At 41.0% G+C, this 21,314-nt stretch overlaps 1 protein-coding gene across 4 annotated transcripts in view; it reads right to left on the bottom strand.

Moving 5' to 3' along the window:
• Window positions 1-7,330: 7,330 nt before the first annotated feature.
• GYG2 (glycogenin 2) overlaps window positions 7,331-21,314 on the bottom strand; it is a 41,470-nt gene continuing 27,486 nt past the window's right edge. For 2 of the 4 annotated variants that reach the window (XM_077146209.1, XM_077146207.1), the window contains 3 exons: window positions 12,584-12,688; window positions 11,642-11,749; window positions 7,331-9,135 (listed from right to left, as the gene is read on the bottom strand). In XM_077146209.1, the coding sequence (XP_077002324.1) occupies window positions 8,974-9,135; window positions 11,642-11,749; window positions 12,584-12,688 (375 nt within the window). In that variant the 3' untranslated portion in view covers window positions 7,331-8,973. The remainder of the gene's footprint in view (window positions 9,136-11,641; window positions 11,750-12,583; window positions 12,689-21,314) is intronic. The other 2 variants (XM_077146208.1, XM_077146210.1) reach the window with 2 other exon arrangements.

Raw genomic sequence — 21,314 nt, forward strand, 5'->3', positions numbered from 1 at the left:
ATTCTCACCTGCCATGCGAGAGATTCAGGTTCCATTACTGGTCCGTGCACTTCCCCCAGAAACAAACAAACAAAAACACAAACAAAAGTTCAACAAACCATACTGCAATAATGGAATACTCACATGGAGAAAGAATGAAATGTGAACCCCGTCATGCAGCATACAAAAAAGAAAAGTTACTGAACTTAGAACTAGCAGCAGTTTGACATTCAACCTTTGAAAAAATGCATAGAAATTAGACATCATAATGAATTATGCATTTTTAAAAGGCTAAGAAAAAATTCAGGTGAAGCCAACAATGAAAATTTAAAAAAAATCAAAACTGAAGAACGGGAAAATGAAAAAATTGTGAAGGAATTTTAACAATAGCACTATGAGAAATTCAAATGGGAGAAGTGACAATACTCCACTTCTCTTTGTCTCGTTGGAAAGTCATCTAATGTTTCTCTTATTGTTTTCCTGTACTGTAAAAATACCATGTGCATCAGATATTAAGGGATTTTCTGATATGGATGGCATTAGAATGTTATCACATACTTTCCCAAAGACAATAAAGGAAATCCACTTATCATGGGAGAAAGAGCTTAACTTTGTTTCTAGAAACTCATGAAGATTTAATGGGATGGCAAGGAATAAGTAAGATTCTGGAAGATGGCAGGCAATAGATATTTCAATTTTCATAAAGGGAAAGGAACATTCTAGAAATTAAAGACGAGTGAGTTGAAGCATGAGATGACTGTTATGGTAGACCAGCACTCCCACCAAGAGATACAAGTTGTGGATGAAGTGTCTATTTTTAAAATCTTCTTGAAGGCATTGGAGAACCCTCAAGGAATGCAAAACTAGAGGGTGAAGAGTCCAGAGAGAACCAAAGGGAACGGGAAGCGTTACTACAAGTCCCTATTTCCCTATTTACAGAGCAAGACACAAAGAATTGGCATAGAAGTTCTATTGCTAAGAGGCAGAGACCCAACAGAGCTTTCTGTCCTTTCACAGCCTTGGAGTTGGGGCTGCCAACGAAGCAGTGACGTGAGTAGCTGGGATCCCAGAGAGAAGAAAGGCACAAGGACACGAGCCTGACAATGGGTGGTTTCTCTCAAAGCATTACTGAAATTCTTAAGGTGCCTGGGGCTAGAAGCTGAGAAATTAACCAGAAACTTCTGAAACTCAGAGTGAAATTTCAGGCAGTTCTGTGGTGCCGAGGAAAAAGAAATTGTGTTATTTTGATAGCAAGACCCGACAAAGACCTTACAGGAAAGGCAAATTACAGGTAAACTCTCTCAAAAACATAGAAGCAAGAATCTGAAACTAAATACTAGCAAATTCGCAAATGAAAAAAAAAAAAAAGAATACAACACAACCGTGGTGGACTTATTCCAGGAATACAAGGTTTGTTTAACAGAATAAATTCGAAGTAATGTGCCACTTTAATAGAATAAAAGGATGGAAATCACACAATTAGCCCAATAGATAGAAAAAAAAAACCCACAAAAGCATTCAACAAAATCGAACTCTGATTTATGGTTAAAAAAAAAGTCTATTGTCCAGAAGGAATAGAAGAGAATATATTTAATCCGATGGCAGGGTCTCTACAAAACCCTCCAGGAAACATTGGACTTCATGGTAAAATACTCAAGCCCTTTTTACCTGTAATGGACAATGAGATAAGTCTGCTTATTCTCAACAATTCTATTGGGCCAAGTACCAAAGATCCAAGGAGTTGTATTCATTATCCGATTGCTCCCAGTAAATGACTCCAAAACTCAGAGGCACAAAATAATGTCATTTATCATCTCTTTAGATCAGGAGTCCAGGGTTGGCTTAGGTGGGTCCCTGGCACACAGCCTCTCACAAACCTGGAATCCCATATGGGCAGGTTTTGCGTGAAGCAACCTCACCTGGCTGCTGGCAGGAATCAGATCCTTACGGGCTCCCAGACGGAAGATTCTTGTTGGCTGTTGGGCAGAGGCCACCTTTCGTTCCTTGTCACACGTGCCTCTGACAAATGGCAGCTTTATGAGAACAGCGTCAGAGAGAATGCGTAGGGTAAGCAGTCCCACACGTACCGAGGAGGGGATCCCTTACAGCCCCTTTGGAAACCGGCAACCACACTGAAAAAATAAATTCATGCAGCTTGGAAAGGAAGATATAACATGCCATTATTTAAAGATGAGCGGATGGTGTTCTTAGGGAATCCAGAAGAAACTACAGGCAATTAGAATCAATATGCACCTTTATAGGACACAAAGAAAATATGCAAACATCATTCATATTTCTATATATTAGCTATTAAGAAGCAGGATCTAACAATGTCAAACAGAAACGACTTTCAATGGCTTAAAAGATCAGATGTGTAACTCTAAACAAACAACAGATTCAAAACCTTTCTGCAGAAAGCTATAAAATGATGACCGATAGTAAACCTGAACAATGCGTGTCACATCTCCCTAGAATGGAAGACTCAATATTGGTACGATATCAACTCTCTTTATGAAGACAGTGAAAATAAAAGTCAAAAGATTAGGGAAAAATATTTGCCATGCTTATATCTGAGAAAGGCTCTTACCCACAATATAAAAAGAATCCCTCTAAATCCACCAGGAAGATTCATTGCCAAACCAAAGGAAAAATGGAAATGAAAGCATGTGTGTGACCTCATCAGACATCCAGGAAACGTCAACTAAAACCACAATGAGATCTCACCACATGCTCTCCGAAATGGAAACATGCATGCACACACACACACAGACACAACACAACACACTCTGTAGCTTCCCAACTCCCCTTTAGGTGTCTGGGCAACTTTTTAGGTCTCTGGGCAACACAAATGATGAGTGCCAACTCCCTTCTTTCAGCCACCTTTGGATCAATAGCTTCCATATGTTCTCATTGGGAGCATCTTCGTTGATTTTCATTGGAGCTGCTTAGGAGGTATGACAGTTCAAAAACCCGGACCTGGGAAGGAGAACTTTTCATATCTACTAATAACATACAGCAAATGCATGGCCACCCCATCCCCAACCCACCCCTACTCTCACCCAGTCATTCCTAATTGATTATATCTGTTCCAGTGATCCTTGGGTATAGCAGCTGCCATCCATTGAGCTCTTACCATATTCCGGACGCTGCTCTAAATTCTTTACAAATCTCAGCGCCTTCAATCTGCAGCAATTTGGGATCATTTGAGACTCAATATCCATGGGCGTGAGGCCAGTTTATCCATTAGTATATGACAAAAACCACAACCTGCTCTGGCTGAAGAATAATAAGTGGGGAAAGTGATATTGGACTTGTAATGTTTTCCTTGCTTATCCTTCCTGCCCACTCCTTTTGAGAACACCGTGACCTGGCTTTCCTGCTCGCCCCTTCTCCACTGGATATGAGGTAAGACAGTAGAAAAAAGCGTCTGCAGGGACCCAGGCTCGGCTCCAAATTGAAATGCTAGGGAGCAGCTCTCTGAGAAAACTACTCTCTAATCCCCTCTGCCTGGTTCCCAGGGGCTGCTCTTGACCTTGCTTTTTAAAAACGGAATCCTCAGTTTTCTTAATCTTGGACCAGCCCCGCCCACTCACGACACAAGCATTGTTTGCCTTCAGTAATCCAGTCCGTTCCTGTGGCTAGCAAAAACACAGAGGCCTATCTGACCCCAAAGTCAGGTTTTCCCCAGAGATAAACCGGTGCAAGCAATGGGCTGGTGAAAATGCCGCAGAATGCCCAATTCGACGTCAAACTACACCACGGAATGGGTCAGATTCTAGGAACAGAAGCCAGAAAGGGGGAGAATGTCCTTCACGGCAGCGGAGAACCTAAATGGGATGTCAACCTGGGGTAAAGGTGCCGCACATGCGGCAAACAATGCAAACCTGAACCAACTCAGGCGAAGGGACTGTTGGAAATCCTTGGAGGAAAAACGCCCCACGGCTCCACCGCTAAACTCTCAAGGGCTTTTGGGAAGTCCCTAAGTGGCTGGCATCATCTATTTCACAATGACCTGCGAAAGGGCAAACTGCCTGTATTGGGCTCGTCATCAACAGCTTACCAAAAAAAAAAAACCCAAGCACAAACAAAATGTGCACTTCCCAGACTCTTACACCCCCCACCTCCTTATAAATAAATTCTGGTTGCGCTCTTGTTGCTTGACTCCAACTTCACCTGACGTGAATGCAAAGTCCCTCAACAGCGTGCAAAGTGACTTACTAAACATCTCCGTCTCATCCTTGGCTAAAGGCCAAGCAACCAAAGTCAATCAGCCTGAAACGGGCAAAGCGGCAGCCACCGTGAATTAAGAGAGCCGAGAAGGAGGGGCCCGAGATAATGTCTTTTCAGAACTCCCTGGAATCTTTGGGCCCCACTGTAATTTTGTCAGTTTTGCTCTTTGGAATGTTCATCGCTGGTAGGGACCCACCAAAATGTCTACTTCAGCGGACTATTAAACTTTTAAACAGAAACACACTTGGGAACACAATCGTCTGCATGACCAGAAAAGAGGGACACGGGGAACACGTAGGTGGAAGCAGTCAAGAAAGAAAATCCAACCAATTCCCCACAATCCTTGGTCTCAGGGAGCCAGCCCCAATGAAGGACTCTCAGCCTTAGCTTTTGAGAGACCCTATTTGTCTTTCAAACTTGTCCTGTGGCTAAAAGATCAGCTTTTTTCTCCACAGGGCTCAGGTAGTACCAGCGCGTGGTCCCTGGATGGACAGAAGATGTTGCTACATTGTATAATGAGTAGAAATATTCACATGTGATGCCTCGCTGTGGAGGAAATTCTTCTCCATTTGGGTCAAAAGGGATTAAGAAAGAGCCATTTCCCTTCCTTTGGCTCTTCCTAACTTTTCCTTTGTTTTCTCTTCTCTTTTCCCCTTCCCTTACTTTTACTACTTTCTCCTCTCCCCTGAAACTTAACAAACTGAAAGTGTTGCTAAACAACTCTGGAAAGCACTGTTCTGAGAGTTGCTGGGAAGGATTTGCTCCAGCATTGATAAGTAAGAGGCACCAAAAAAATGCCACAAACGGGTTTCACAGTAGTTAAACATGAAGAAAACTACAGCCTGGGCCTGACAATGAGCTCAAATGCATTTTATTTTTGTTCTCTCCGAAACACTCACCCTGCTTCCACTCAGGGAATTACTTGGCCTCCAGGAACTCCCCGAGGCACATCAGGTAATAATGACCTTCACCTGGACTTGAGTCACTGTAGCCATTTTTTCCTTGACATTGTGTGAGAGCAGAATATAGGTGGTGATTGCATTTATTAATATTTGCTTAACTTTTAAACATGGTCATATGCTCGAAGCACATAAATAGCATAACGTGCTACACACTTTAGAGTTCATCTTTCCCCCTAATCTCAAAAATTAGTATGAATATCTACTATTATAATTCTTATTTTACAGATATGGAAAAAGGACATGGAAGGTTATTATGTGTTCATTATGAGGATACTTCCAAGACGTGATTTTCCAGCTTTGGGCTGCATGATTTAGAAGAACACAATTAGCAATGTTATATAACCAGTTTTAAAAGGGAAGAGAGACTAGAGTTAATAGTACAAGTGTTAAAATGTTCTTTCATGAATTTTAACAAAGTACAGTAATAACACAAGGTGTTAAAATAGAGTGGTATATGGGAAATTACACTTAATGTAAATTATGAATGATAGATAATAGTATAATTTTAATAATCTTTCATCAGTTGTTAACCAAGTTAACTCGTGTTAAAAATATAGCACAATTGTTAAAAAGTGTTGTTATTGATTGTAACAAATGTTCCACACCAATGCAAGGTATTGGGGGTTGGGTGGTCTGTGGGAATTCTGAATTTTATGCATGATTGCTTTGTCAACCCACAACTTCTCTAACAAAAAAAATCAAAAAATTAAAATAAAATAAGTAATCTATATGGCCCTCAGAGTGACAACAGGTAAGAAAAAATCCTTATCCTCCCACTGAATACTGTCATTCTCACATCATAGGAAGGCAGCTTCATCCTTATTACTGTCATAATATGGGACCATGAATACATTTCGATGGGGAGGCTGAACTGCCCATGTATAGTTTGATAAAAATTTGTCTATGCTCTGCTGCTATTTAGTCAAACAAACAAACAAACAAAAGGAAAAGAGACCTCCAGGTAAGGGCTGATTCCATATCTGAGGGAAGAAACAGGAAAGCGATTCTGGAGAGTCGTTTTTTGCCAGGACACCATGAAATGGTCAAAGCCTAATGAGGATTTGATGATCATCGATTGAGCTTGCTGATGGCCTATGTCCATATTTTGGGCAACAGGGGGTGCTGTTTTCAAAATAACAGTCGAACACCTTGTGGCTGCTTAAAAGAAAACTTGTTTTATCTGCAAAGTCTGTTTCACATACTAGGTGTGATTGGAGCTGGGATGAAGCATTTCAGAAAGTGTTGCTTGTGCTGAAAAAAAATACTACAATTTTGTTCCTCAGGAAATGAAAAGAGCTCGTATATAAGACAGGTCGTTTATGAGCCTCAGGCAAGGCTGTAACCCGTGGCTGTCCCATATAAGGCACTGGCTATGCTACCAGAATAGATCATTGGTGCACTTTTCCTGATTTACAAGCGAAGACCAGAAAAGACTCCTTTTCTGCCTCAAATCATTTGCAGCTCCACATGGAACTTTCACATGCATTCAAGTATGAGTAAGTGGTTTCTGCAAGATTTGACAAAGCAATTTTGATGAACAAAAATACTGTACTTTTCCCCTCTCGATCTACATACGTTACTCCAATGTGTCACATCAATGTATGCAAAAATGCCTTTTCTTTCCATGTCCATATTTCCAAAATATCTAATGGTTTCAAAATATCCCTAGAACAATTGTCAAAACTTAACAAAGATCTGACTATATATCAAAATATCAGTGGTGGCATAGGTCAAATCATACCCCATGTGGACTCAGCTTTCATCACTGTGGTTCCAGCATTGCATGGCACAGATTGATATTTGCACCCCAGCAATAAAATATTTTTATTCTCACTGGGATGCTTTAGAAGGCCTCAAAATGTGCTTTGTCTTGTCATGCATTGATTTCACACTCATCCCAGAACTTGGCAGCTATTTGTGGAACGATTGAATGAATGAGTGGGAAAATGGGTCCCTTCCCTGCAGAGACCTCATGGGATCTTAGAGGATGAGAAACAAAAGTTCTATGCATTTCCCTTCTTCCAGCAATTCTGAAAATCCATCTATTGATTTAAATTTCTTGTAGGGAAACGGCAGCCACATTCCTTCCTTCTCTTAAACGTAAAATATTGTTCTGATTTCCCATTAACATACGCACACACAAAGCAAACAGAGACATATCACGTTTATAAAATTTTATTGTCAATGCGTTAGCGTTCATTCAAAGGCCATGAGACATAACAATGCTCAACAGGATTCCAGGTTGAACTTACACCTCAAGTCAATTCTCCATTGTCTACGAACATGAGTTCTCTTCTCCGGAGAAGCCAAAGCAGACTCGAATATTTCTTTTTTGGACTAACCCCCTCTCAATGTTTGTTGGACCCAGTTTGTTTCTCATGGCCACTCCTGAAGACTTCTTCCACCCACCCTAATACACGTAAGAGAACGCCCATCTGGATCCTTTCAATTAGCTCCTGAAGATTCACCGTCAACTGAGAGTGATGATCATGAAACACTAAGACATAAACTAAAGCAATCCCTGCTCCACCTGGACCATCCAAAGGAACAGGATGGAAAATTCAAACCAATGCCACTGACGCAACGGGTTGAGTTGCTTCACATGCCATAAAACTTGGTCAAACATATCCAGTTAATGAAAAAATGATAGAATACAGTCTCTCAGCTTCTTCAAGACTCGGTAATTAATCCTTTGCTTTCCAACTGTGGGTAGATGATAAACCATGCGAGAGTTTTAAACATCACATTTCCCTCTCTTTATTAGAGTGTTTTCTACTTTTAATTATAATTGAAGGGGCCATGACCAGTGACCCAGGGAGATGTCAAAGCAAACTATTAATTCATAAAAGAAGGGTATTTCTGAAGAGGAGGCTATCCTGTAGGATAAAGTGTCCATCCAGTCTCATAAAACTGAGAATTCTCCCAAAAGAGCTGCACTGAAATGACTTAAAGAACACAGTGAGTCAATAAGTTACTGAAAACTGAGGTAGTGAGGCATAGACAGGTGAACTAAACAGACGCAACTGCATATAGACTTATCTTTAAACAAAGAGCATTTCCAGATCCTGTTAAGTGAGCGCATTGATGCTAGAAATAAGTTGGACTAAACCCTCGCTTCTTCTAAACCAGTTGATAAATTGGTTTAGAAGAGGTTACATCCAAAAGCCAATGAAAACATCCCTTCCAAGTATCTCTGCCATTTCCCAAATTGCATTCCCATCAAAGGCACCGTGAAGATTTCACATCTGAGAACACTACATTTGTGGGGTGTCTCAGTTTGTTCACAGTGTCTCAGTGGGGACCAGAATGAAGATGCCTGGATAACTGTTTAGCTCTAAGGGATAAGAATACAGGTTTTATTATTGTCAGAGATTCCCAAGGTATGGAGCCCATACATGAGTGTTCTTATCTTGGTGACAGAAGACAATTTGCAGCAAAATGCTCACTTACACATAGGATATATATCATAGCACCTGTACAAGGCAACATTTGAGTTTCTTCTAGTGAGAGCAAAACGTACAATGAGGTCCTCGACAAGTGTCTATGAGAAGTGAGCTGCGGCTCCCTTGGCCGACAAGACCGAAGGAGGAACTGACTTTGTAGTTTGCATCAGCAGGGTGCTTCAAGCAGGACTCTGATTTTCTACAGGATTTTTGTTAGGCACTCAAGTGTGACAACCATAAATAGAGGCACGTGGTTGAACAGGCTTTTTCCCTCGAAAAGAGCTAGACCAGCTGTTCCCACGGCAGGACCACAGAAATAAGATGTTTTCTAACCACACACGCGCGAGATCCTGCTGCGATTACTGCAGAAACCGATCCAGCTTCTCCTGGATGTGGGAAAACGCATCTTTCCCCATGTAATCGATCCTTCCCTCTTCCCACTTTCTTCTTCCTTCCTCTGGGTTTAGTTCCTTGACCTTCTCTTGAATGGACATCTCGGACACGGAAAAGGCCAGGTCCACCTACGAAAGACAAGCCAAAGGGAGGTGGTTTTTGAAGCTGTCCATAACAGAGCAAAAAATGCTTAAGCCACCCCATGGGTTGGTAAACCACCCTACCAATGAATCCAGTTCTCAGGAGTGCTTTTCTTTTGAACAAAATACATACTGGGCTCGACAGAATACTCACACAAGAAGGTGCTTTTTGCCAATGTTATTTGAAATTGCAGGAAATACAAAACTGTATGTGTTCACTTTTTCCTAAGAATTGTTTTTACTTTCTAGTGGCTAACCCATCTCATGCATACACACATACACACACATTATTGATTTAATACTTCCACCTGCCAAAATCTCAATATTTTGTACCACAACATGCAATCAAACTATAGTTGTTAAATAAAGACAATTATAGGTTTTATCTAAGTAAAATCTATAATATTTTGGACTGTTCGGCAAGATCATTTAAATGATCTTCTCTTTGCAAAGGCAAAATGGCAGGGTTTCTTTCTTCTTCAGGAATCGATATGAGAGGATATTTAAAGTACAAGTGTGTGAACAGACACCTCTTACTTTCGTCTGGTACTCGAGGGAATCCACAAAAATACATACATTTGCTTTAAAAACTTCTTATCAAGGACTAGAAAAGCACTTTTTCAATATGCATGAAGTAACAATGCTGGACAAACAGACACTCAGACAAACAGAAACACAGGCACGCATACAAAAACCTACACCACATACCTATACCTACACAAACACAAAAATAACAAATATATATATTTGACACTCAAGTTGGCGCAGGCATTTCTCAGATGTATGTATGCATGAGTTGGGCACCAGAAGCGTGGATTATACTTCCTATACCACTGGGCATATCGTAATTTTTCCCATAAGTGTTTACCGCCATATTTTCAAGAGTTCTGACCTGGAAGCACCCACCATCTTCACTCTTCACTTTATTAGAACAGAGCCATCCCAAGATTAAGGAAAGATGCAGAGTAAAAGCAGATCCATTCCAAGCCAGTCTAACACTCCCCGCCCCACCCCAAGAGCATCTGGAAGTGGGGGTTCCTGAAAAGTCAAGTTTTCTGGAATTAACAGGACTCCACTGCCCGCTCCTAGTTCTCATGACACAATGCTGGGGACCACATCGGGATGCCCAGAGGGAACACGTCTCCAACAAGCCCTGCTCGGATGTCAGGGCTGCTGCACACAACGCTGGCTAAGGAAACTCCATAACACGTTGGAGACACATAGGGGAAGAAGGTGAGAGTACCCACTTTAAGAAATGGACACCCATTGGCATCTCTGGGATGAGAGGGGTCCACATAGGGTGACATCTCCAGAGGCTCAGAAGCTTTCGGTGCCCTAAGGACAGCTGGAGGCAGCAGTGGGTGGAAGGCATGGAGATACGCTTTAGCGTCCGGCATCACAAACGTTTGTTTGGAGACCCCTCCTCTCCGGGGTAGTCCCCCAGTCTTCCGGAAGTTCTCCCAAGATGCTCAGACTTGCCATTCCACCTGTCCAAGTCTCCAAGCCTACTCCATGCCAGAGTTGTCAGGAGAGGCCAGCCCAACTTCCCATCCACATACCTTCAACCATTAATGATTATAGACTGAAGTCACACAGCCTCAAAACCATTGTGAAAAGTTGAAACAGCTGAGGGGGCAACCCTGCACTCTGCAGCCAGCACTTTCAGGGGAAACCTTGTCACGCTCAGCTCTAGGAATAGGTTCAGATGGCTGTGTTTGGTGGTGACTAGATTCGCAAAGTCAGGGAGAAAAGACACGTTCATATCTTCTCAAAGGCTAAACTCCATTAAAGGTACTATACAAACTAAATATTTAATATATGGCAGGTTGGATTCCAAATATAATTGCAACAGTAACTTCATCAGATACCCAGCCCCCAGCTCTAAAGCTATGTTTTCCAATCATTGTGATTTAAAGATCAAAGTGTATGAGTAGATCATTGTTGGGGAGCAGGGGGAACAAACTTTAGCCATTGCTTTCATCAAATGCATCAGCAGGAGAAAAAGAAGTCTAGAAAATCCAGAAGGCAAAAGGGCAGAAAGAAGCCATCTTTCATTTCGATCTTAAAGAAGAAATCTGTGCATGCTGGGTTTACAGCAAAACAGTCACCCTTTCCCCCGAAATCTTACAGCTTTTATTCTCTTAGTACTAGAAAATTCAGCATTGCACGTTAGTTTCCATGCTCACGCTGCAGGGAGGCGGCACGGCCCCTCAACTTCACTTCAGTAGATTGTGGCAGGATGGTTTTTAAAGAAAGCTGTGCACCCTTATCGAGGAAAGAGAAGTACAATGCAGCAAGCATCTGCAGGTAAAGACCCAACAAGAGACAGATAGAGCAGAGGCCCCAGAGAGGCAGGCAAGCTCTGATTGCAATCAAGCAAGGTGGAAAATCGAGTGATTCAGCTGGTGCATGCCTGTGGCTGCAGGTGGAGCTGACAGCAATGAGAGTCCATCAGGGCTTTGGACTGGGAAGGCACAGGAGATTCAGATATCACCTCCAAACCAAGTTGAGGAACGGGGTCTGCAGGGGCCTGGCCTGGAGCCTCCGGGCCTGTCTCCAAGATGCCCTCAGGTGGATTGCTTGCACCTACATCGACGGGCTGCTAGAAACATAACCGTTCATCATTAGTCTCTGAGTCATCGCCAGCACATAGCCCAAATGACAAAGAGCTGCCCGTGCCCATGAGCTCCTCCTGGGAAGCTTTTACAAGCTTAGCTTCACGGCTCCTAGCTTTTCCTGAAGCACACGCCATCACTGACTCGAGCTGAGATGCTAAAAGGTCTTGTGGAACTTACCAAAGTTAACTTTACAGAAATAGTACTGGGTTGGTTTACACCAAATGCTCACAGAAGCCTTTCGCCTAGGTGTTCTCTCACTGAGAATAAAGGGACTATGGAAATAGTTCACGCTAACAGAAGTCTGAATGCATTAAAGGTAAATTTTTTTAAAAAAATTAAAATTCAAAATCTTTCCATCATAATTTTAGACATTGCAGCAGACTTCTACCAGACGTTAAATAAAAATTGATAATAATTAATAAATTAATAAAAGAGATAATAAATAAATTAATAAATTAATAATTAATAAATAATAAATTAATAAAAGAGATAATAAGCCAAGTTGATGTTGCATCTTTTGCCTTTTTGATTCTTCCTAAAATCAGATGCAAGAGAATAACCAAATAACCCAGCAGAAATACAGTAAAGAAGGGGAAATAAGTCTATTCTCACAGCCAGGGACCTGATTCACGTGAATAACAGAGAAATGGACTAGTCTCAACAGAACGTGTTCTTGTCTGGAAAAATGATTCAGAAAGTTCCTGCAGTGAAGAATGAGGCATGTGATATGCTCTTTGGAATGACATGGCTCTAGACAGTCTGAGACTACAATAAGCCATTAGAAATGAGTGAGTTTAAGAAGTATAAATGAGATATACCGAAGTGGTGGGGGTCTCTGAGAAGTCTGCAAACTGGGGGAAGGATGCCGAAACCTGGTCACAAATGACTGGATCAGAAGGCTCAATTTCAGGGCATCCTACCATCTGTTGTAGAGAAAAAACAACAAAGTCAAATTAAATCAAGTTGGATTAGGACACATCTTCATGCGAATCAAAGCAGCTTCTCTGAAAACACTTCGTCTCTCTTTCCTGCCTCCACGAGGTAAATGAAGGTTGATGATCAATAAATCTTGGGCTGAGATGACATGCTGACTGTGTTTCCCTCATCTTGAGCACGCAGCTGACTCCAATTCTCCGAGCAGGCCGTGGGGGCTCAGTCTCCCCAGTGGGATTGGGACGATGTGATGTGAGTCACCTCCAGGCTGACCAGTGAGGATGGGGCATTCCTTCCCTACCTTCTCTCTCCCCACTGTCCAGGTGACTCACAGGGACCCCCAAGCCTTCTGCAACTCGGGCTCCATGAGAAAAATGAGGCTTTGCAGATATTGATGCAAGTGACTAGTCTCTCAATTCTCCCAAGCATGATGCATAGTAGTGTATTTACAGGGGAAAGAAATTAAAGCATCATCCATAGTAGCATGTTTACAGGGAAGATGAATTAAAGCATGATACACAGTAGTAGCAAATTTGCAGGGGAGACAGATTAAAGCATGGCACACTTACAGTGAAGATGAATTAAGACATAGTAGCATATTTACAGGGGAGACAGATTAAAGCATGGCACATAGTAGCATGTTTACAGGGGAGACAAATGAAAGCATGATACATAGTAGCATCACTGCATTTATGGGGCAGATGAATTAATGCATTAAATACAACAGATACCTTAGGGTTCTCTTCAAGAACTTCTCTAAAATGGACAGAGCATTGCAATGGAAGCTTTGCTTCTCATTTTGACCGTATAGAGTAGAGGGTACTTCTAGGCACATCTGACAGTGACACAAACACGTACTAAACATTTACTTATGTGGGCACTGTTTGTTACAGCCACTAGCCAACCCTGACGGATACAGGGGCAGGAAGCAAGTGCATGCCCATGAACTTGGGTCCATAACAAAAGCCCCTGAAGCTTCCTAACGAACATCAACAACAGAGCCGAAAGAAAATTGTCAACCCGTACTCCAAACACCCTGCAGAAACCATGTGGTAGGCTGGGATGGGCCCCGTGCTTTAGACCAGGGACGCCTGGTGAAGAGTCTCAGTCCAGCCAGGGTCTGGCATCAAGCAATTGAGAAAACTTTCTTGAGCAAAAGGGGAAAGAGAGAAATGAGACAAAATAGGGTTTCAGTGGCTGAGAGGTTTCAAACAGAGCCGAGAGGTTACCCTGGAGGTTATTCTTTTGCATTATATAGAGATCTCTTTTTAGTTGATGGTGTAATGGAGTGGCTGGAGGGAAGTACCTGAAACTACGGAATTGTGTTCCAATGGCCTTGAATCTTGAAGATGATTGTATAATGATACAGCTTTTACAATGGGATTGTGTGATTGTGAAATCTTTGCGTCTGATACTCCTTGCATCCAGGGTAAGGACAGATGAGTAAATACGGATAAAAAAAAATAAATCATGGGGGGGACAAAGGGTAAACTAAATTGGATAAATGGAAATATTAATGGGCAAGGAGAGGGAGGGGTAAGGGGTATGGAATGCGTGCCTTTTCTCTTTCAACAGACATTGATGGAGGAGAGACTTAATTCCTTTGTTCACAAAGCTAACCATCAAAGGGGAGAGAGAGGTGCTCATCTAATAGTGGAGGTAAAGTTAGAAGCCATGAGAAAGTCTAGGAAAGAAAATTCTAGGGATGTGTGAGCAGCTTTATCAGTATTTCGTTCAGAGGAACATCTGAAATGAAATCTGAAGTATGACTAGGAGTAAATGATATAAAATGACCAGAATTGGGGTGAGAAAAAGATTTTCACAAGCTCTTTGCATGAGTAAAGCATTTGCAAAAACCCTGAGGCTGCTAAGAAAGGCACCATTAAAATTCTGAAAGAGGGCAGAGGAAGAGCCCCAGTTGTCTCTCAGTCAAGGAAGCTCGTCAAGGATAAAAAAAATAAATAATAGGGGGTTTAAGGGGTAAAATAAATTGGGTCGATTGAAATACTACTGGTCAATGAGAGAGGCAGGTAAGGGATATGGGATGTGCAGGTTTCTTCTTTTTTCTTTTTCTGGAGTGATGTAAATGTTCTAAGAATGATCGTGGTGATGAGTACACAACTATGGGATGATATTGTGAGCCACTGATTGATTGTACATGGTGAATGGACTGAATGGACTGTGTGCATCATGTTTGCATGTAAAGAGGTGTCAATAAAGTTACTTTTTCTTAAAAGGAAAGCTCCATCAAAAAGAAGAATCTTTCCAAAACTGGTTGATGTGAAAACATGTGGGCCATTTCCCAGGTCTTGAGAAAAGACTTTCTTTGGTGGGGGTGGAAGTTTAGCCAATGGTGCCAGTGCGAAAGTGTTGTGTATCCCAGAAAAGCCATGTTATTTCATGTTGGTTCAATACTGTAGGGTGGAAACCTTGGGATTACATTGTTTTTATGGAGACTGGCCTACTCAGTCATGAGTGTGGCCTTTTGATCAGATAGAGAACTGAATCTGCCCATGCAAGGTGGATCTTGATTAGTTTCCTGGGGTCCTTTAAAAGGGGAGACATTTTGAAGAAACCTCAAATGCAGATGCTTCAAGGGCAGTTGCTTCAGAGCCGACACAGACAGAGACCTTTGGACATGCAGGAAGAAAACTCCCCTGGGGAGGCTCTTTGAGACCAGAAGCCAAAGGACCAGCAGACTTCAGCCACGTCCCTTCTCAGATCAGCCTTTCTTGAGTCGAGGTATCTGTCCCGGGATGCCTTGGTCTGGACATTTTTATGGCCTTAGAACTGCAGACTTGTAACCTAAAAAATTCCCCTTATAAAAGTCAACCCATTTCTTGTATATTGCATTTCCATCAGTATTCGCAAACTACAACCCCAACGAAATATCGTGATCCATCAAGGGACTACAGAGCAGGGAGATTTCAGCTCTTCTAGAATCCAACAGAAGGGGCCTTTTATTTTCAGAAATACTCAAAATAGCATTAATAACTTATTCAAAACCCAGAATCCTCCCAAAGTCAAAATTAGTGACATTCGGTAAAAATTTAAAATGAGGAAGTTAACACTGTAATCATAAATTTGCTTTTTTAGCATTGATTTTTCTATGTCATACACATGAAACTGCCATGTAAAATACCAGCTCCTTCTTACAGGTCTTCATTATGCATTTACAAACCAAGAAGAAAGTTAAGTTCTCATAAGTATAGCAAAAGGCAAAAATATAAAGTTATAAAAATATGAATGACTGTGATAAGAATAGCTCTGATTTATTAAGATACCATTAACTGCTTCCTGCCTAATAATAATAAGTTCCTTGTCCATGTTTCCGTTTAGTCCTTCCAACAACCCCATGGCATGTGTTCTAGTTTGCTAGCTGCTGGAATGCAGTATACCAGAAACAGAATGGCTGTTAAAAAGGGTAATTTAATAAGTTGCTAGTTTACAGTTCTAAGGCTGAGAAAATGTCCCAATTAAAACACGTCTATAGAAATGTCCAATCGAAGGCATCCAGGGAAAGATACCTTGGTTCAAGAAGGCCAATGAAGTTCATGGTTTCTCTTTCATCTGGAAGGGCACATGGCGAACACGGCATCATCTGCTAGCTTTCTCTCCTGGCTTCCTGTTTCATGAAGCTCCCCAGGAGGCATTTTCCTTCTTCATCTCCAAAGGTTGCTGGCTCATGGACTCTGCTTCTCATGGCTACGTCATTCTCTGTTGTCTCAGAAATCTCTCTTTCTCCAAAATGTTTCCTCTTTTATAAGACTCCAGAAACTAATCAAGACCCACCCAAATGGGTGGAGACATGCCTCCACCTAATCCAACTTAACAACCACTCTTGATTGAATCCCATCTCCAGGGAGATGATCTAATTACATTCTCAAACATACAATGCTGAATAGGGATTAGAAGAAACGGCTGCCTGTACACAATGGGGTTAGGATGAAAGCATAGCTTTTCTAGGGGACATACATCCTTTCAAACCAGCACATCATGAATCTTCAGATGCTTGCTCTTTCTGGGGAGAAGACTAATGTCAACGCAGGGAAACCTGACTGGGATGGAGAGGTGACATGACAGATGCACATCTGTCTGATACCCAAGTCCGTGCTACCTTGCCCTGTACCATCGACATCTGTAAAGCATCGTAGGTCTCCAAGGCCTGCAAATAACTAACATGAGTTTTGGGGGGAAAGGGTGAAGGATGTAAATGTACTGCCATATAAATATATTCACCATAAAAACATAATTCTGCTACCCCTTCAGCATCAGGTAGTGGGGTGTCCTGAATTTGAATCCTGAAACCCATCACGACATGGAGAAATAACTTCCTGTCTCTGAGTCTTGGTTTCTTTATAATATACAATACAGTGTTTCATCTGTATTATATATTATAATATAATATATATATATGTTCATCAGAATCACTGAATTATTATATTATAATATATATATTCATTTGTATTATATATTATATGTATTCATCTGAAGCACTGAATTATTCTATTAGAATATAATATATATATTCATCTGTATTATATATTATAATATATATCTATTCAACTGAAGCGCTGAATCTAGCAAAGAATAAGTGCTCAGAAAAGATTAATTTAATATGAATAGGAAAAAATTAAATTCTTTGTCATTTCTCCTTAATGTCTCTCAATAAAGCACACACTTAAATTCCACTTGAGCCAATCTGAAAATTCAATAAAAGTGATTTAACTTGGGACTCTATTTTTGATAACAAATGATGAAATAATGAAACAGCTTTCCTGATTGCTGTCTGCAGGTGTGTTGGCTTACTGATTTAACTAAGCCGGGAAAAGAAGCTCAAGTCCCACCTACATTAATATCTCTGACCCAGATGCACAGGCTAAGTTAAAAACAAAACTAACAACAGAACTATACAAAGAAAAATTAAGAAATATTTTGCTTTTTCTTATAAACAACCACTTGATATGTCATTTACAAATCATGCAGAAAGCACAGAGAGAATTCCAAGACACATTTTTAACAACAGTTTGGTGCAATATCAGCCTTTCAGATAATTTTTTGGCACAAATATGCATGCGCATCTGTAAAACGTGACTTTCAAAAATGGCATTTAATTTTATCGTTCGGTAATACATATTCACCGATTCACTCCCTCAAAGACTGACTCAAGTTGGGTCATCTGAAAGAAGATGCAGTGACATTGCAAACAATCCAGAGAAGGATTTGTGCCTCAAAGGACAGAGGGGATGAAGGCTGGAGAGTAGATTATGAACAAAAGGACTCTCAGTCTGGAAAGATTAAAAGCTCAGGGAGGAAATCATAAAGCCAGATGTTGCAGGGGATGGATAGACAATGGATTCAGAAGGCTGAAATACAAGACACAGAGAGGTAAATTTAGAACAAATAAAAGGAAGCATGACTTTGCATCATGGGCTATAAAGTTCCAAAATTATTACTGCTGGAGGTGGCAAAAGTCTAAAAATATAAGCAGAACACATCCGTTCAAAAATTGAAGGGATTTTTTTCACTTTTAACAATTAGTGATGTTGCTTTTTTCAGACAAACCCTTCTGACAAAGACCAACTGAAAGACTGGACACTAGATAATGATAGACAGACAGAAAGATAGATAGATAGATAGATAGATAGATAGATAGATAGATAGATAGATAGATAGATAGATAGATAGATAGATAGATAGATGATTGGTAGATGATAGATAGATAGATGATTGGTAGATGATAGATACATAGACAGCTAGATGGATAAATGAATAGATTGACTGATGCACCATAGAGCTTCTAAGGCAGAAAAAGAACTTTTATCTGGAATGTAGAAAAATGGTTCAAGCACCAACGTTTCAGAAAACAACAGAGAAAAAAATGATCAAATGCCCGATAGGCACATGAAAACAGGTGCCACATCATTGGTCCTCTCAGAAATGCAAATTAAAACCAGGAGATACCACAATAGCCTCGTTGACACAACAAAGTGTGGAGCAAGTGCCACTCCCGTCCCCTGCTTGGGGGATGTCCTGGACAGAATCCTTGCAGAACGTACCAAATGAATGCAAAAACATATTTGGGTCTAGCTAATTCCACAGTTAGGTATTAACTCAACAGAGGTGCAAAGCCTGAGGGTAATACACAGGTGTATTCCTCATATTAGACCAAACTGTCCAATGTCCGTTGTGTTAATTTGCAACCTGCGGGAATGTGATGTACCAGAACTGGAATGGCTTTTCAAGAGGGGAATTTAATAAATTACAGATTTACAGTTTTAGGCCTATAGAAATGTCCAAACTAAGACATCCAGGAAAAGATACCTTAATTCAAGAAAGGCTGATGGGTCAGGAACCCCTCTGTCAGCTGGGAAGTCACGTGGCTGCATCTGCTGGTCCCTTGCTCCTGGGCTCTGTTGGTTTTAGCCTTTGTCCCTGTAGGGGTTCCTCACTTTGCTTCTCCAGGGCTGGCTTTTATCTCTTGGCTTCCCTTGGCTCCCTCCAGGTTATGGCTTGCTTCACATCTCACGGTGGCATCTGCTGGGCTCCAAGCATCTCCAAGCATTGGTGTCTCTGTTCTCCAAGTGTTGGCATCTGTATCAGCTCTGCTGGGAAGTGTCTGCCAGCTGTGATTTCTGACTCCCTCCAAAATATTTCCACTTTTAAAGGAGTCCAGGAAACTAATCAAGACCTTCCTGGAATGGGTGGAGTCACGTCTCCATCTAACCAAAAGCTCACGCCCAAAATCAGGTGTGTCACAAATCTGTGGAGAATTTCTATTTGAAATTCTCCAACCTGGAGTATTAAGTCAGGATTAAAAGAAACAGCTGCTCCCACAAGATTGGCTAAGGATTAAAACACGGCTTTTCTGGAATACATGATACTTTATAAACTGTCACATCGATCAACAGCAGAATTAAAAAGTATGATTTAGCTTCACATATTTGATAAAATCTATCCCCTGAGAATGAAGGGACTACTGTTTCAATCAGTAACAAAGATGATTCTCCAAAACACACCAAGCCAGAGACCAGACTCAAAAGTACAAACTGCATGATTTCATTATATACAGTTCAAATGCACTTAAAACTAAACTACTGCAGTAGAAATTGGGATAGTGTTTCTTTCCACGAGGCTGACAAAGGTAGATTGGGAGGGGTTAAGTGGTCTTTGGGGCTTTCTTTCCTAACTTGAATTGTAATGATCTTTTTTTTCCACTCTGAAAATTCATTAAGATATATACTTATTATGCGTGTACTTTTTATAGATACATTGTATTTCAGTAAAAAGTTTGTTAAAAATAAAATAAGATATACTTAGAACAATTTAAACAAACAATACTTTTTAAGGAAGAACTTTCCTCATCTTTTAATTAACCATACCATTTCCCTATCTAAGACAGTGAAAGACAAAACAGCCAACTGAGACGATACATTAATTTATATGGAAAATAAGTTACATAGCAACTTTATTTCTTAAAGCAGTGACCTAGTCATTGACTTTACCATGATTTCAAGGGCTGCTGTTTGGAATAAAGCATCCTACAGTCCAAATGCAGCTCTTCTACTGTTAGAATGGTTGGGAAAAAGGATAATCTTGTTCGTCTGGGCTGCAGAAAATAAAGAACCTGAAAAAGTCATTTGCGAACTCAGAGTGGGTTCAGTGAATGGCCAGGAAGGGGCTGAGAGGCTGCATTAATTAACTCCAAAGACTACTGGAGGTGTAGAGTGATGAAATACCCATCAGTATTTGGGAGACACCCGCACACACATAAAAGTGTAACAGCTTCATTGTTTTCAGGAAAAAAAGGATGCATGCTCATCATAAGATCCCTGGAGCAACAGAGAAAATTTGTTAAAAAAGTAAATCACCCCAAGACAAAAGGACAAAATGATTGGGATAAAGGTCAAAAAGCTCAGGAGGAAATAAATAACTGAATCGGAGAGGCCCAAGTATTCGTTTATGTTTGTATTTGTTTCATTTCACCAAGGTTTTCAGCATCTGCATGTAGGCTGGAAAGATAATCCCTCTGATTATTTAGGGATAAGTCTATATTTAAATGGCTTTGTTTTCACCTCTAGCCCTCTTTCCACAGTTGCCTCATTCCTGAACTCTTTCTTTGGATTCATCTCTTCCTTTTTTGGTAAGAGGAGCTCACAGCATCCCAAACTCAGAGCTACTTTTATCTGAGATGTCTGCCTGGTCAGTTTTGCTGATGTGTCCACTGAACCGAATGTTTCAGTGGACACATCTGACAACATCTTGGATTTTTCTGCCTTCCTTTCTCTTAATGACTTGCTTTCGGGCACCAGGATGCCTGAGGTTCCTCCTTCATTGTGGCGGGTTATTATTTAACAGCGTTAAATCTCAGGTTGGGAATCACACTGCATGATTTCCTCCTTTGCCTCTTTCCATCTGAAGCCACACTTTATTCGTTTCAGGTATCTGCACTTTGAAGATGGCACTTCCAAAGCTTTACTGGAGCCTGAGGTGGGCATGGGGAAGGAAAAGCAGAAGGAGCTCCAGGCCAGAAAGAGCTCCCAAGATGGGATATCTGGATTCTTCAATTCTGTTTGAAAAATGGTTACAAATCCTTAGCCAGACCCATACCACGGA

The sequence above is a fragment of the Tamandua tetradactyla genome, chromosome X, assembly GCF_023851605.1.
Source record: "Tamandua tetradactyla isolate mTamTet1 chromosome X, mTamTet1.pri, whole genome shotgun sequence".
NCBI lineage: Eukaryota > Metazoa > Chordata > Mammalia > Pilosa > Myrmecophagidae > Tamandua > Tamandua tetradactyla.